The 16,824-nt window shown below is 41.6% G+C and overlaps 1 protein-coding gene and 1 long non-coding RNA gene across 2 annotated transcripts in view; one reads left to right on the top strand and one right to left on the bottom strand.

The window, feature by feature from the left end:
• Window positions 1–8,712, bottom strand: part of LOC138741526 (tissue alpha-L-fucosidase-like) — a 20,705-nt gene extending 11,993 nt beyond the window's left edge. The window contains exons 1-2 of the mRNA XM_069895754.1: window positions 8,328–8,712; window positions 3,101–3,235 (exon numbers count right to left, since the gene is read on the bottom strand). Coding sequence (XP_069751855.1) covers window positions 3,101–3,235; window positions 8,328–8,692 — 500 coding nt within the window. The 5' untranslated portion in view covers window positions 8,693–8,712. The remainder of the gene's footprint in view (window positions 1–3,100; window positions 3,236–8,327) is intronic.
• Window positions 1,802–16,809, top strand: LOC138741534 (uncharacterized). Its single transcript, XR_011343561.1, has 3 exons — window positions 1,802–1,883; window positions 9,724–9,833; window positions 13,539–16,809. It is a non-coding gene; the product is annotated as an uncharacterized lncRNA (long non-coding RNA).
• The last annotated feature ends 15 nt before the right edge of the window (window positions 16,810–16,824 follow it).

Here is a 16,824-nt window from a genome sequence, read left to right as displayed (position 1 = left end):
TACAAAATGGACAGCTTGCATTTCAAGCGGATAAGATTCAGGTTTAACCTTTAACCACTTGGACTCTGGCCATTTTTAACCTTTCATGATGTATACTCCGGACTGGGCCCATGGGTAAACTACAGTATGAGTACCAATATGAACCAGCTGGTATAAAACCAGTCCCGGGAAACGGCTGGTTGTCCCTGAAAATAGAAACATGGGAGTCCAAAGGGTTAACAGTAGAAAGCTCAACTTCTCACAGCAGTCCTTGATATCATTCAGGTTCACTTCAGCCCGTAATTTAAAAAATGGATTTGCTGCATGAATTTCAAGAGCTGCAAACAGAACTATAAACCTTCTTGGCATCTTTATCAACAAATTCCCCATTATACTTTTATATATAGCTGAAAACATTCCTTTTCAATTTGGAAATGTCATCAAAATACAGCAAAGTTCTAGCCAAAGGGAATGGGAAATCATGAAATTAAAAAAGTAAGATAAACTTTAAGATTTCTGGAAATAGTGTAAATAAAGTTAAAAAATATAATGAAGAAGAAGAAACAGAAGGCAATGTTAACATAGTGGTTAGTTACAGCGCCAGTGACCGGGTTCGAATCCAATGCTGTCTGCAAGGAGTTTGTATGCTCTCCAAGTGCCTGAGTGCACTTTCCCCAGGGCTCCAGTTTCCTCCCACTGTTCAAAGCAAACTGTGGGTTGTAGGTCAAATGGGTGTAATTGGGGCTCATTGGCCAAAAGGGACCTGTTACTGTGCTCTATGGCGGCGCACATTGTGACGCAGGTGAACCGGCTATGTGTTTGTCTTGGCCCCGGCATCAGAGCAGCCGCGTCAAGATGGCAATGCCGGGTTTTGCTTCTCTCGTGGGCAGAGGGGTCACGCACGCGCACTCGGCTGTATCATTAATTCACCACCAACGCAGAGGCGGGACTTGACGGCCACCTTATAAGGCGCAGCGCAGGCTTTTGCGAATAAACCGTTGGAAATGAAACTGACTCCAGCGTGTAGTTCTCGTTTCCCCCTTGTAGCTACCGCTAAAGCTATATGTCTAAATTAAAAAATTTAAATTTAAAACAAATGTAAAGCTATTTTGTCACTGGTCTGAATTTGACTAATCAATGGTGATCTTTCACCTCAGTGCTATTTTCGTAAACAAACTCTTGATTGTCTGAATAACAAGAAATCCATTCATTTCTGTCTTGGACATACTCAGTTCCCAAGCCTCTTGGATAGAGAATTCAGTATCTTCTGAATGAACGAACCTCATCTCACCCAACACCTCATTCAGAGGCTGTAATATGAGCCTAAAACCCTGAAATAACAGTTAACATTTCAATCTGATTGCTTCTCATTTTTATAATCCTAGTGACAAAAATCTAACTGCATAATCCCTTCTCTTAGGATGATTCTTCCCCTCCCAGATACAAATATGGAAAAACTATTACACCCTTGTTTGGAGAATGGTTCATTTTTATCGGGCTTCAAATAATTGCATCAAAATATCTTTACCTTTGTACTCAAATCCTATGCAATAAAGAACAACACACTATTTGAGCAGGGACCTGGGGGCCATGACCAAAAAAAACTTTGAGAATGGCTGGTCTAAATAAATTATATGTGCCTTCTCTATTTCTGAAAGTTACAACCTCAAAAATATTTAGCTGATTTAAACACAACCTTTCATAAATTCTTAATTATGAAATTATTTTTAAGACTGAATTTAGCAATGGAAGGAAGATTGTCTAGAAACCTTTAATATAGGTCATCTTCAATCCTATACTGTATCCTATATTGATGTTACAGATCCAGTCTATCGCATTTAACTGTAACCACAGACTCCAAGAAGGCATAGCAGAGATACAACAGGGGAAATCTCAAATCTATGGTAAAACACAATTAACCTAAATGATCTGGGCTCTAATGATGTTGGATAGGAAAATATTCCAGACTATTGGATTCACTTTTTAAAAAAAAGATGTTACATTCTACAGCCGTATACAACATTTCTCAATGAACTTGATGAGATTCAAAAGGACTCCAGGAACATCAAGGTAGAGTGGAAATTAGCTCCCAGCTGGGGAGGTGTGAAATCATTGGGATAGTTGAACAATCAGACAGCAAATTATTCATATTTTATGTATATCAGTTCATTACTCGGACAAGTAATGCATATGACATGACCTTGAGGACTGACTGGATGTTTGGCCAAATACTCAGGAGGCACCACTGCCAATTTGGACAACACAAATAAACCAGAATATTAGGAATGTGCATTTACAATGACACATCAAAGGCAACGTGCATTCCCTGAAATACTGAAAAATAGTTGGACATTTCTGGAATTTACTTGATGAACATCTATTAACAACAGACTGGTGTCAATGGGCCAAATAAAAAGGGGAGAATTGATGTAATCTGGAAAGCTAGCCTCAAGGAAATAATATTACACATTAAATTTAAATTTAGACTTACAGCACGGTAACAGGCCATTTCAGCCCACGAATCTGTGCCGCCCAATTACACCGTTTTGAATGGTGGGATGAAACTGGAGCCCTGGGGAAAACCCACACTGACACGGGGAGAACGTACAAATTCCTTACAGACACCATGGGATTCGAACCCAGGTCTGGTCCCAATCGCTGGCGCTGTAAAGGTGTTGTGCTAACTGCCACGCCAACCATGCCACCTCTAAGATAAGACAAGGAGCCATGCCTGGAAGCTATCTGGAAACTGGCACCATCAAAACATTGTCATGGTCACATCATTACAACATTAAAACGTTCTGCGGATTGACTGGAGAAGCTGGAGCTGTTCTTCAGATCTAAGGGACCTATTTAAAATCATGGAGGAGAGAGACATAGTCGACAGAGAGAAACTGTTCCACTGTGGGGTCAAGAGCTAGGAATGTAATCATGGAGGTAATTCGCAAAATAATGAGATGAATGGTGAAAGAATAGGTGTGACACACAAACAGAGTGCCATGGGTCGTAGGAGAAACAGATTCTGTCCATTACTCTGGGCTTTACTTCCCTGAATGGAGCAGGGTGTACAGTGGGTGCAATACAGAGGAGTTTTCACAAATACATAATATTAAGCTCAGACCGTTTGCGAACTGCAGCTTCCAGATCGCCCACGAGATCACGATGCGGACCTGTGTCAATTGAGTTCCAGTTCCAAGACACAGATGATCCCCAGTTTGTGAACCCTTCATGGTGCTTCGATGTCAGCACCACATACCTGAAATGACAAAACACAGAAAACCAATAATTATGCATAATCAATGCTAATGGGCAAAGGGCTCCTGGGTATAGCGGAGTATTTCATGAAAGTTGAGAACCAATGCTTGCAATTCAAGTGATGCACTTGGCATTTTAAACAGTTTTAAAAAAAATCAGGTGTGTGAAAATGTTACTATGCTTGTGATTGAAAAGTACTGTAAATATTTCATTAACCATCAAGAGGTAAACAAGAAATCTACAGATGCTGGGATCCAGTGCAGTGCACAAAAGAGCTATCTTTATCAGCCCTATGACCTCTCCCCTATCTCATCTCAGTTTCTTTCTCATCTTCCCCCCTCTCACTGACATCCACTTATCCACCTGATAGACTGTGTTCATCCTCATTCTCCTCCATCTTCTTATTCAGGGATCTTCTTGATTTTCGGCACACCTGAAGATAGGCTCAGTGTACGAGTCAAGGGGACCCCAAAACCCAGCAGCAATAGATATGCAACATGACAAAGAGTTACTGAAACAAAAGTTGCTTTTAATTATCTTTGAACATGAACAAAGACTCAAACTTTAACATCTCTACTGACTCACTTAACCCCCTTCTAATTCTAAGCACGTGTGTGTGTGTGTGTGTGTGTGTGTGTGTGTGTGTGTGTGTGTGTGTGTGTGTGTGTGTGTGTGTGTGTTTAAGTTCAGCAAAGTTCTTTGGTTCACAGTCCAATCTCACTGGTCGCAGGCAATTCTTGTACTGTGCACAGAAGTTAATATTAATAAAATTCACCAGGCTTTGGTGTTGAACAAGTAAATGGTTACCACTCAGAAAGGTTCTTGTTGGTTTTCAGAGTCTTTCTTGTTTCAGGTCACCACAGAGTTCCTTTCTGGTCCTCCTATTCCAAGGGAAACACCAGTCCTCTCCTTTGACCAGGCCATCTTCCAAAGCTTGCCAGCTTGTCCCTCTGGAACCGATGATGTGTCTCTCCTCTCTGAGGGCAAAGTCTGCTTTTTTTCTCTACTCTCTGCCTGATCACATGACCTTCCAGACAGCAAATTCTGTTACCGTGCATGTTGTTATATTTGTTGCCCTTTTGCAAATAACAGTCTGAGCGCGTTTGCAAAAGCTCCTGCAAAAATTCTGTTTTAAAGTGTCTGTGTGTGTCCTGCTCTGACAAACCTTTCCCAATTTATCTCCCAAACACCTCTATACACTGTCACATCAGTCCCAAAATATCAACTGCCTTTCACTTTCCATGGATACTATATAACCTGCTGAGCCTCTCCAGAACTTTAGTGTATTGACCTATTAAGTCTAATGCCAATATTATGCCCCATTTACACTCATCCATTTTATTCTCCTTAGATTCTTCTCAACTCTCCCCACATTCTATCAGCTATTTAAAATCTAGAGGTTACTTACAGTGATCAGTTAACTTATCAATATGCACATCTTTGGAATCTTGAGAAGAAACCAATGCAGACATAGGGAGAACATGCAAATTCCACAGACAGCACCAAAGATTATGCTTGAATTTGGGTCGTCAGAGCTGGGAGGCGCACCTCAAACAGCTGTACCACTATTTTATTCATGTTTATTGTTAGTGTTTCTCTGCAAATGGCTTTTATGTTTCCAGAAGCCATGGACAAAGAGCAAACTCCAAGACCTGGGCCTCAATACCTCACTATGCAATTGGATCCTGGATTTCCTCACCCCTCCCCCCCCACTGACCACAGTCAGTCCAGATTGGTAAAAACATCTCCTCCACAATCTCCATTAGCACCACAGGAATGCGTGTTTAGCTCTCTGCTCCAGTCACTTTTGCTCTGTACAACAACATATACAGGTATGCTGACAATACCACCTCAGTGGACTATATAAAAGATAAGACAGAATATAGAAGGGAGACTGAAAACTAAATGGTGTACCATCAACAACCCCCCATTCAATTTTAGACTTTAAATTGTAAACTTGAAAAACCAGATGCATACGATTACTGTATACAGAAAGCATTGGGGCAACTTTAAATTCCTGGGGGGAAGGGGGAGGGTCACTATCTCAGAAGACCTATCCTGGACCCATCATATTAATGCCATTGTGAAGAAAGTGCATTGCGGAGCTGCTGTTACACCAATGCTACCATTGGTGCTCAGCCACAGAGAGCAGGGTCCAACTGGCCAGTCCGACTGCTGTCGTCTTTGTACAGGCTTAAAATGGCCTGTTAATGAGACAACGGTGGTTTCATTTTAAAACTCTGCGACCACAAGGTCTGTGCCCAAGATGGTGGCACCTATGATTAGCAGCGGTCACAAGGGGTTGCAGACTCCAGGAAAGCAGGGGAATGGCACAGGACACCAGAAAATGGGGAGAACACCCCCCCCCCATTTGAGAAAGAGATAGAGAGGAGATGGCCCATGGGACAGTGACCATGGTGGTGAGGAGTTCTGTGGCTGAAGAATGTGTAGGCGGCAGGCCATTGGTGACTCAAGGCGAGGGATTCACACCAGAAGGCGAACATCTGGAGATGGGTTGAAGAGATATCAGGTATTGGAACCGGAATATGAGAGGGTTCCGAGGGCACTGATGGCTTGGACTGGACTCTGAATGACTGCGGGGGCTGTGGCAATGCTGTATGTGAATCCACAGACACTCGAGGATTCTGAGGGGACTCACTTTTCCATCCCTCTCACGGTAAGAGGCACTTCAGGACCTTTCTCCCAATTGCGAATCCGCCTGCTGCATTCTGTGTAATATTGCGCTGTCTTTATTCCATGACATTAAAGGAATCTTGAGTCTTACTTCAGGAAGTTCAGTAAGTCATCAGAAACCTGGCAAACTTCTGCAGGTATGTAGTGGAAAGTGTGCTGACCGACTGCATTATGGTCTGGTATGTTGTTACCAATACCTCTGAGAGGAAATCCCTGCAAAAGGTAGTGAGCTCAGCCCAGCAGGTCACAGGCAAAACTGTCCTCAAAAACTGTCCTCATCATCAAGAACATCTACCCGGAGAGCAGCAGCAATTATCAAGGATCCACACCGGCCAGGACATGCTCTGTTCTCGCTGCTGTCATCAGGAAAGAGGTACAAGTGCCTCGTATCTCCAGATTCACAAAGAGTTGCTACTCCTCAACCATCAGACTCCTGAACAACTGTCTCAGAGACTCAGTTAAGGACTCGTACTTTGCCTGGGAAGAGGAGTTTCAGTTACTTCTTCCATAGATTTTTGGATTGGTTAATACCTCTTCAATATGCGCTCATCATTCTTTGATTCAGTTTAAAGTCATACATTGGGCTCATGTATTGAAAGACAAATTGGCCCGTATTTTTTTTTTGTTAAGTCCTATTTGTGATAAATGTAAATCAGAAGTGGCTTCTCTAACTCAAATGTTTTGGTCAAGCCCTACATTGGAGAGGTATTGCATTGATAGTTTAAAGACATATACTGGATATCAGTTTGCAGCCTAACCCATTGACTGCTCTCTTTGGAATTATACTTCCAGAAGTGGGATGAGTTCCCACTTCCACATATTGGGTTGTCGCCTTTTTTACACTGTTGGCTAGAAGAGCTATCTTATTTAAATGGAAAGATTCTAATCCACCTATTTTGACTCAGTAGCTCTCTCAAATTTATGTCATGTTTAAGTTTAGAGAAAATTAGGAATTGTAATGGTATGCTGGTGGGAGTGGGCAGAACCAGCACTAACAGCTCCAACCTCATGAGAGCAAGACACAACAGGCTCCTATTTACAGGCAACGAACCATACAGCCTTGAGGCATAGTGACTCGGCAGCACCCATAGGTCTACAGAGAAGCCCTGGCTTACTCAAAGTGAATGTCGTGAAGTAGTACGTACTTCAGATGTCATGACACCAGGTCACCTGTTGTTTGTCTATAACAAGCCTGACAGCATGTCAATAAATGCTTTTGCTCTTCTCTGGCTGAAACCTGAGGCGTCGTCTCATTATTCATCCTATTTCAACATGATGGCATACGTCCATAACTTACATCCGCCAGAGTCGTATATTTGATACTTCTGTTAAATCTGAAAAGATTTGGCGACCTTTTATAAATTATTTCCACATGACTTAGTATAATTATTTTCCCTTCTGGATTATATTTTACTTTTTTTTTCTTTTTGTTGGTGAAGACCAGATGATTAATTAATACAATAGGTTATAACATATGTCATTTAATGATATTTCTCTTTTTGATGATGTGCTCCTATTATCCTCGTCTATTGTTTACCTATACTATTAATAAAAGGATTGGAAAAGAAAGAAAAGACAATCAAGTCAGGTGCACCCCTAGGATGTGTGCTCGGCCCACTGCTCTACTCACTCTACACTTGTGGCCGGGCACAATTCCAATGCAATCTACAAATTTGCTGACACCACCACAGTTGTCAGCAGGATCACTGAGGTTAAGCGGTGTCACAGCATCAACCTTGCACTCAACGTCAGCAAAACCAAGGAGATGATCGTGGCCTCAGGAGGAAATCAGAACGCGACCCAGTCCCCCTTGAGATGCCAACCTCGTCGAGGTGACCTCATCTCGGAGCCTCCCATGTCCAAAGAAGAAGGCTCCACGCTTTGTGAGGAGTTTCCGTGAACCATTGAAGAGTTTCGAAAACTCCTACAAGGAGTACAGTGGAAAACTTTCTGGCTGGTGGCACTACTAAATGTCAGGTCACGGGCCACCCCACTGAGGACATTAGTGTCTATCCTCAAGGACTTCCCACCAGCCAGGACATGCCCTCTTCCCTCTGATTCCTGAATGAACAGACACTACTTGACTTTCTCTCTCCCTATTTTTGAGCATTTGTAAGATAGTTGACACAAATGTTTCCACTGTGACGTGGCCACGTGACTGGTAATAGAGAAGAAGTCCATCATAAGCTCAGTGTTTGTCGGCGTCTTGTGACCGAAGTGCTGGGAGCGGGCTTTCAAACTCAGCCATAAACACACCTGCCTGTGGAGCCTCTTCATATCCGGCTGTTGGGGGGGGGGGGGGTTATTTGCAACCTTGGAGTTTTGAAGATCGCTGACATTTGCTAAAGTTTGGATCAGGAGTTACACTGTCAAACAACGAGAAGGCGGTGCACCCCTACCTGGCTCCGGAATCCTGGAACAGTTCCGCCCATTGCTCCGGATCGAATAAGCTGGCAGCGAACTCCGGAGCGAACTCGCTGTACTCGAATCCGGGTGGATAGTTATTTGCCATAAACGCCATGTACTTCGGATTATGCAAACCTTTCCAGTTCCACCAGAACCACTCGCTCCCGAAACTGGGCACGGAGAACACTCCCCAGTGGATGAAAATCCCAAATTTACTCTCATCGTACCAGCGGGGCAAAGGTCTGCTGTCAAGACTCTCCCAATTTGGTTGGTAGCGGCGTTCGAAAGGATCCCCCGAACACAGACACCCAGCGAGACACACGAAGCTCAGGAAACGCTTCCACCCCATGATCTGCATCTCAGTCAACCAGGAAGTGATCGCTTCCTTACGTCACTCCCTGTGTCACCCTGAGCTGGGTGGTGACACCAGGATGGCAATCAACCATAGCGTCCCAATTGATCCTGACATTTGCAGCAACGTTTCATTGCTTATTGACATTCTTTAGAGTCACATTATTGGTTGCATTGCACCATCTTCCTTTGAGAGGACTGGAGAAAAAGTATGATGGTGGCTTCCCACAACCCAGTCCCCATTGAGATGCCAACCTCATCTGGGAGCCTCCCATGTCGGTGCAATCACGAAGAAGGCTGGCCGGAGGCTCTACTTTTGTGAGGAGTTTCCGTAAACCATCGAAGAGTTTCGAAAACTCCTACGGGTGTACTGTGGAAAACATTCTGGCTGGTGGCCTTGTGGGACTGTATTCAATGGAGGAGGGCGAAGCGAAGGACTTTATCTATCAATGGAGTTTCCAATCATTAAAGAAAAAGACATAGGATTGGAATGTGGCAAGAAATGTAGAAGAAAAAAAGATATCAATAAAAGCACCATGTAAAAATGTGTTATTGCCTATGAACATGGGCAATAGAATATTACATTTGTGGTATGACAAAGGTATGAGATATATGAAGGACTGGTACATAGAAGAAACTCTTATGTTCCTTGAACAATTAAAACACAAATACGGAGTGGCCAGTGGGACCTTCTTCTGTTTTCTCCAGCTCAGATCGTTCTGAAGAGAAAGATGGGGACCAATGTTGATCCGACATGAAATTGGCGAAACTGAACGAACTAATGTGCAAAACCAGGGTTGCAGAGGTCAAGGGAAAGATGGAAGTCAGGCTTGGGTGTGCTGATTTTAGAAAGGACTGGTCAGATTTGGTGCAAGGACAGCATGACATCAATTATAAATGCAAGATATGGATTGGTTCAGTATAATTTTTGTTTACCCCAATGATATCTTACCCAACAAAAGTTACACAGATCAAAAGCTGAAATTTCAGCGACGTGTTTCAGATGTGGGACTGAGACAGGAACTTTTTCTTTTACAGGCCCACGTGGTTGTGCATGAAAGTGAGGCTATTTTGGCAAGAAACTGCAGAAAAATTAACCAGGATAACAGGAGTGGCCTTCACAGGTGACCCAGAGCAATATCTTTTAGGTAATTTCATGGAAATAAGTGACAAATTGACCAAACAACAAATCTCATTTATAAAAATAGCACAGGCGGTAGTGAAAAAATGTATCACGATCACTTGGAAGTCCGACTCCCCTCTACTTATAGCACAATGGACTGCAGAAATGAATAATTGTATACCTATGGGAAAAAAAAATCACATATAATTTAAAGAATAAATATGAAACTTTTGTAAAGGTCTAGCAGCCACACCTGGACCACATAGGGGCCCGTATACAGTAATAAAAAGGATTCAAAAAAGGTATAAAAGGAACTATTATATATATCTATATCTATATAGATATAGATATATATCTATATAGATATATATATCTATATCTATATAGATATCATATATCTATATAGATATATATCTATATCTATATCTATATATATCTATATATCTATATCTATATATAGATATAGATATATATCTATATATATATATATATAGTTTCCTCAACTGCACTCTATATACTTAAAATATATGTAAGCTCTGACTGTGAATGGATCTGTATTTATGGGAGGGAGGGAGGACTGTTGTTTTTGTTTGTTGTGCTTGTGAGAAAAAGTTTATTATACTGTATATTTAAAATGTCACTATGTATGATTTTAAAAAATATTTAAAAAGTCAAGGCAAAACATACTATCAAAATCATATAACCTTGAAGTTTTTTACAAATCTGAGATATAATAAGAGGTCTAAATACTGTTCAATGAAAGATGTCTCTTTGTCAAAAGGATGTAGGAGACATTGAAAGTGACAGGATATCTATTGAAACTTCATGTTCAAGTTTATCATCTGATTGTACATATACAACCCAACGAAACAACATTTCTCCACACAAAAACACTCAATGCACAGTACATAATGATCACATAAGTAATCAAAATAAATCAATACTGTATAAATATTTGGGATGATTTACATGGTTACAGCATCAATCTCACAGCTTGTAGGAAGAAGCTGTTCCCCAACCTGGCAGTCTTGATGTTAATATTAATTACAACTTTCCAAGCATAATTTTATGGATACTCCAGTCCATCATAGTCAACTCTGCTATACTGAAAATGCCATCCAACACAAGGATAGTTCTAAAAACCAGAAGTAGTTTGTGAAAAAAACATTCTAATTTCCTAGCTAATGCATATTTTGAAGTGAATGCATATTTTTCTGACCAACTCACATTTAAAAAAATGACAAACATGTACCTCTAAATTGGGTGTGATGTAAAATTATTATTGGTTTAAAATATTATAGGTTCAATGATCAAAATCACATTTCGAACACAACTAATCAATCTAAAACAAATAAATCTGACAGGATTTATGTAAGATTGTCTGACAGGAAATTTCAAAGCAATCCTATCAGAACAAATAAAATCAGAATATAAACTACCAATATACAATAACAGAACAGGCTTAACAATTCAAATTCCAGTAAACATTAAAGCATATAAAATGATTTCCATGCATCATATAGTTTGACAAGTATATTTTAAACCTAGGATCACAAAACATATCTCTTCATCCTCCATTCTTACATAGCAAAATGATTTGGGACTTCTTTGGACAAGGAATATTTAATGTAACATAAAACATACATATGCAGCTGTGCCCATGGTCACAGAAGGCATCTAGTGAGTTGGTAGGCATCCAATGCATGCACTCAAAATGTCACCTGATTGCACACTAAATTTCAGAGCAAAGCCATAAAGTCAGAGAACATTTCCAACAATCTCCTTGATCTGGACCAGGAAGTAGCAGAAATATAGCCTGACAATAGCTTTGGCATGGAGAAAAATTGCAAATCCATCAATGAAGAACTCTGTTGTAATCAATAAACAGAATATCAATGTTGAGAATATAAATGCAAGCTATTAGAGTACGTGTACTACAGGTCTTAATTCTAATTACATTTTATAGTTACCTTATCATGAGATAACAAAAAAATTTTCTCTAAAGATCATAACCCCAAGAATGAAAATTCAGAAAGAAGGATGGAATTTATATTTCTGAAAGAATAAAGCACAGCTTAACTATATTAAAGCTTTAAAATAAACATATTTTCTAGTTCACAGCAATTTGTAATGGCCTGATTTAATCTAAAACTTACATAAACAATTGGCATTGCCTTTTCCTGATTCTTTCAGCCCTTTTACATTCCAGGAATGCCTCAACTAACAACATATTCTTTGCCTTTATATTCGCAGCCATGCCTTCAGCCACCTTGGACAATCCCTGGTGTTTCCACTAAAAACCTTACTGTAAATGATTGTTGATTCCAACTTTCTGCTGCTTCCTTAAAACTAACCTCCTCTGGCTAAAACCCTTTTCATGATTTAAAAAAAAAATTGCTGGAAACACTCAGCAGATTTGATGATCTCCGTAGAAAGAGAAATGGGTGATGATGCTAAATTGAGTGGAAAAGGAAATTGTGCAGAGGATCTGGAGAGCCTGCTGAGACCTAGGAGATAGGGTTAAGTGAGTGGAGCAAGGGTTTGGCAGATGCAGTACATTGTTTTAAAAACACACAGAAATGCTGGAGGAGCAAAGTGCCAGGTCATGTACTTTGGAAGGAAAAATCGAAAATTGCAGCAGGTTGTCGTGCAGAGGGACTTTGGGAGGACTTCTGCATGAATCTCAAAAGATCAGTGTGCATGTAATCAAGAGGGTAAATGGAATAGTGGCCTTCATTAGTAGAGCCATTGAATTTCTGAGCAGGGAGGTTCTGCTGCAACTGTACAGGTAGTGGTGAGGCTGCATGGACTAGAGATGTAGGGTCCCTCGAAGAAGGGATGGAGTTCTCTGGGACTGTACTCCCTTGAATTCAGAACATCTTACAGAACCATATAAAATTCTGAAAGGGATAAGAGAGGCAGAAATGTCGTTTTCACTGGTATGTGAGACTACAACTAGTGAACATAGTCTGAAGATAGAGGGTGCAAATTTAGGACAGGAATGAGGAGCAAGTTCCGCTGCCAGTCCAGCCCGCGCTCCAGTCCAGCCCGCGCTCCAGTCCAGCCCGCGCTCCAGTCCAGCCCGCGCTCCAGTCCAGCCCGCGCTCCAGTCCAGCCCGCGCTCCAGTCCAGCCCGCGCTCCAGTCCAGCCCGCGCTCCAGTCCAGCCCGCGCTCCAGTCCAGCCCGCGTTCCAGACCAGCCCGCGCTCCAGTCCAGCCCGCGTTCCAGACCAGCCCGCGCTCCAGTCCAGCCCGCGCTCCAGTCCAGCCCGCGCTCCAGTCCAGCGCCGGGATGGACGAACAATGAATGGGGTTGTGTTTCCGACGGGAAGGAAGGGCAGCAGCGCAGTCACTGGTCGGTCATCCTTCAATATTCCTGCCCCTCGATGACCCCGAGTCGCGGCACAAACCCCCCTTTTAGCTGTGGCAGATGTCGCTTGCAATCCAAAGTTTACCCTTCCCCGTCTATGCCGGCGTATAGGACGATCACAATTTAATTTTCACTTTTTAAAAAAAACCGGGTCGTCCTATACACCGGGTCTAAAAGTCGCAACAGCGCCGCCATTTTCCTGCCGGCTCCCATGCCATCTCCGAACCCTCAATGCTCCTCCGCGGGGTCCTTCCGTCCGGTGTAGCCTCTGACTGTACAGACTTTAAACGGCCCGTTAGTTTATTTTAGAGTATCCAAATATAACCTTTTAAATGATTACTTGTGATTTGCTTTTAACAGCATTCGCTGGACAGTGGGCGGAGCCGTCTTCGAGAAAGGATATCGCTCAAAACCAAGTGAGGTGGAAATTCTGGGTCGTCCTATACAACAGCGCGTTCCCTGCTTTATTGAAGCGGTTGTCTCAGAAATCCACCTCATGTCGGAGAGTCGGCCCTTGCCCTGGTGCGGGTTTGCAATCGAGGCGTTGCAACCCTGATAACTGAGTTAAACCATCCGGCGGCGGAGATGGGACGGAGTTCGTACCTTCTTCTTGTGACTTGCTGTTGGGGGAGGGGGTCCCTCCAAGACTTAACTTTTCTTTCTCCTGGCTGCTTCTCTATATACAATTATCACCCTTTGTACTCCTCCCCCTGCCATTTCATTTATTCAGGAGCCTGTCTGCTTTTTAAGAAAGGGTTCAGGCCTGAAATGTCGGTAGTATATCTTTACCTTTTGTAATCACTGCAAGATGGACTAAATTTCTCCAGCATTTGTTTTACCTGCTAATGGTGGAAAGATGAGGTGCCTTTGAATTGTTCTTGCAACTTTGCCAAGGTTCTTTGCTGCCACATATGCTGCCCTAATGTTATTCGTACTTTACTTTTGGAATTCAACTCCTATCCACATTTGGATCAATGCTGAAGTTAAGGAACCCTTGGCAAACTCCATATAGAATATTACAGCACAGTAACAGGCCCTTCAGCCCACGATGTTGTGCCAACCTAGATAAAAAAAATACAATGTAAACTTCCCTACTCCTCACCCACAACCCGCTATTGTCAAAGTCTTTTAAATATCCCCATTGTACCAGCCTCCATCATCACCTCAAATTATCCAAACCAATGCATTTGGGCTACCCACTTTGTGTTTAAAAAAAAGTCCCTAACTGTTCCTCCCCTTGCCTTAAATGGATGGAATCTGGAATTTAATGTCACCACAGGAAAAAAAATTGGTTGTTCTCCCTATCTATGCCGCTCATAATCTTGTAGACCTCGAATAAGTAACCTCTCATCCTTCTTCACTAGAAAAAGGTCCCAGATCTTTGGAGGGCCTCATAAGACACATTCTCTGATCCAAGCCACATCCTGGTAAGTCTCTACATCCTCTCCAAAGTTTTCACATCCTTCCTATAATGATCTGAACAGAAATGAACACAATGTTCCAAGCATGGTCCAACCAGAGTTTATAGAACTGCAAACTTGCATCACAATTTTTTTTGTGATCAGGGTGCACCTGGCCAATATCCCTTATCATCAAATAAATGCCAGCTTTGTTACAGTTTGGTAGACACACAAATAGTTCTGAGGCCAGAGAAAACTGCTGGGATCTGATTAGATTTCAATGCTTTTGAAGGAATCATTATTTCTCTCCGTCACATGAAGTGAATAAAATAGACTGAAGACTGGCATTTGTGATGGTGGGAATAAGAGCCACACAGAATGAAAACAGCTTGTTAACACCAACTATACATCCATTAAAACCAATCTTATACTATTCCCATTTTATTCTCCATTCTTTCCCAGATTTGATCAAGCAATAGCATATTAGCATCAAATATGATTGGAAATAATTCATCTTTACCTTCAGAATTAAAAATTTTTTTAGCCAGAGAATGTGTCTTATGAGGCCCTCCAAAGATCTGGGACCTTTTTCTAGTGAAGAAGGATGAGAGGTTACTTATTAGAGGTCATTTTTACCCACTAGTTCATGCCGCCCAATTTACACCCAATTAACCTGCACCCCTGGCACTTTTCGAATGGTGGGAAGAAACCAAAGCCCCCAAGGAAATCCATGCAGAGACGTACAAACTCCTTACCATCAGCCCAGTATCTGAACCCCAGAGCTAATCGCTGATGCTAAATGCTACGCCAACCAAGCTGCCCAGAACTCAACTTGCTTGAACCTCACCATCATTGACAACCAAGTTCTTGGAATCTCCGATGAGTTAGTTTCATCACCGCTGCAAAATTTTGAACGGAACCATTGACTTGTGTAATAGTCGAGTTTTGGGGATCAAATTTTAGTGTAAAATTTTAGGGGATCAACCCTTGTACGCATACTACTTTTGACTGTGGCAAGTACCTGCATCATTCAAGGCATCAGCTCAGATGGGTGGTCAGGTGACTGGGAGTGGGTGGTAAATCCACTTCTGAAGCATCAAGAGCTTGGATGGGCAGGCAGCCAGGTGTGGATTCGCCGTCGTGGCCTCAATAGCTCCAGTGGGTGAGTGAGAGATGATGGTCAGGGCAACGGGAGCTCCAGTGGGCAGGCGACCAGGACCAAAATGGGGGGGGGGGGGGGGCAACCTTTATAAGCAAAATAGAAAATACCAAATTTTGGGGACAAAAAAATTGGAGTCGACTTTTACATGCTATCTACTATTACACACGTACTGTATAAATGGCATGCAATTGCTGAACTCTCGCCTTTGACCTGCTGAGTTTGCTGCTTAGAACATAGCATCACAACATTGCTAGATTAACACTTCATTTTTAGATGCCCTTCTGCACTTTACATGAGATCAGGGTTGAGTCTTTGGCTCAGTTCTTGGGGCTGTAAGACACTTGCAATGGAATGAAGTTAATAAATTATGATAGAACATATTTCTAAATGGCGGCTTTATGTTTCATGGATGCCCAGTTTTAAGCTGATACTTTTATTGAGTGACCTGTTGGTAACAGTGGGAGTGTCATGGAACACAAGAGAGAGTCCTCGATAGTGATTTTTTTTTTACATAATAGCATCCTCTCCATTGATTGTTGTCTAACTGGCCAAATATGTCCTGTTTTGCCAAAAATATAACCTATTCAATCAAACTATTTTAACATACTTAAAGATTAGTATACAGCAAATACAGACCGATTTTCATTCACCATGTAAAGTTATGTAAATTAATGCAGAATATAAAAAAAAATCTCTGAACAAATAAAAAAATAATTTTCTTTATTTGATTATTCTCTGCTCGGATTATTTAGTCAAAATGGTATCTTGGTATTGAACTTATTGTAGGCAAAATTTAGAACACCCAATATTCTCTCCAAAATTCTTTTTAATTTAGAATTTTCTACGATGCACTATTTCTCAACTCAGCCAGTACTTGGTATTTTTAAATTATGGAATTTGTTGTTTATTCTCAAATTATCCAACTCAGCCAGTCCTTGGTATTTTTAAATTATGGAATTTGTTAGTTATTCTCAAATTATCCAACTCAGCCAGTCCTTGGTATTTTTAAATTATGGAATTTGTTGGTTATTCTCAAATTATCCAAACCTATCAATGCATTAGCTTTTAACAGGACAATTTAAAA

The sequence above is a fragment of the Narcine bancroftii genome, chromosome 8 (assembly GCF_036971445.1).
Source record: "Narcine bancroftii isolate sNarBan1 chromosome 8, sNarBan1.hap1, whole genome shotgun sequence".
Taxonomy (NCBI): Eukaryota; Metazoa; Chordata; class Chondrichthyes; order Torpediniformes; family Narcinidae; genus Narcine; species Narcine bancroftii.
Note: the sequence above shows the minus strand (reverse complement) of the source record. Positions and strands in the feature narration are given on the sequence as shown.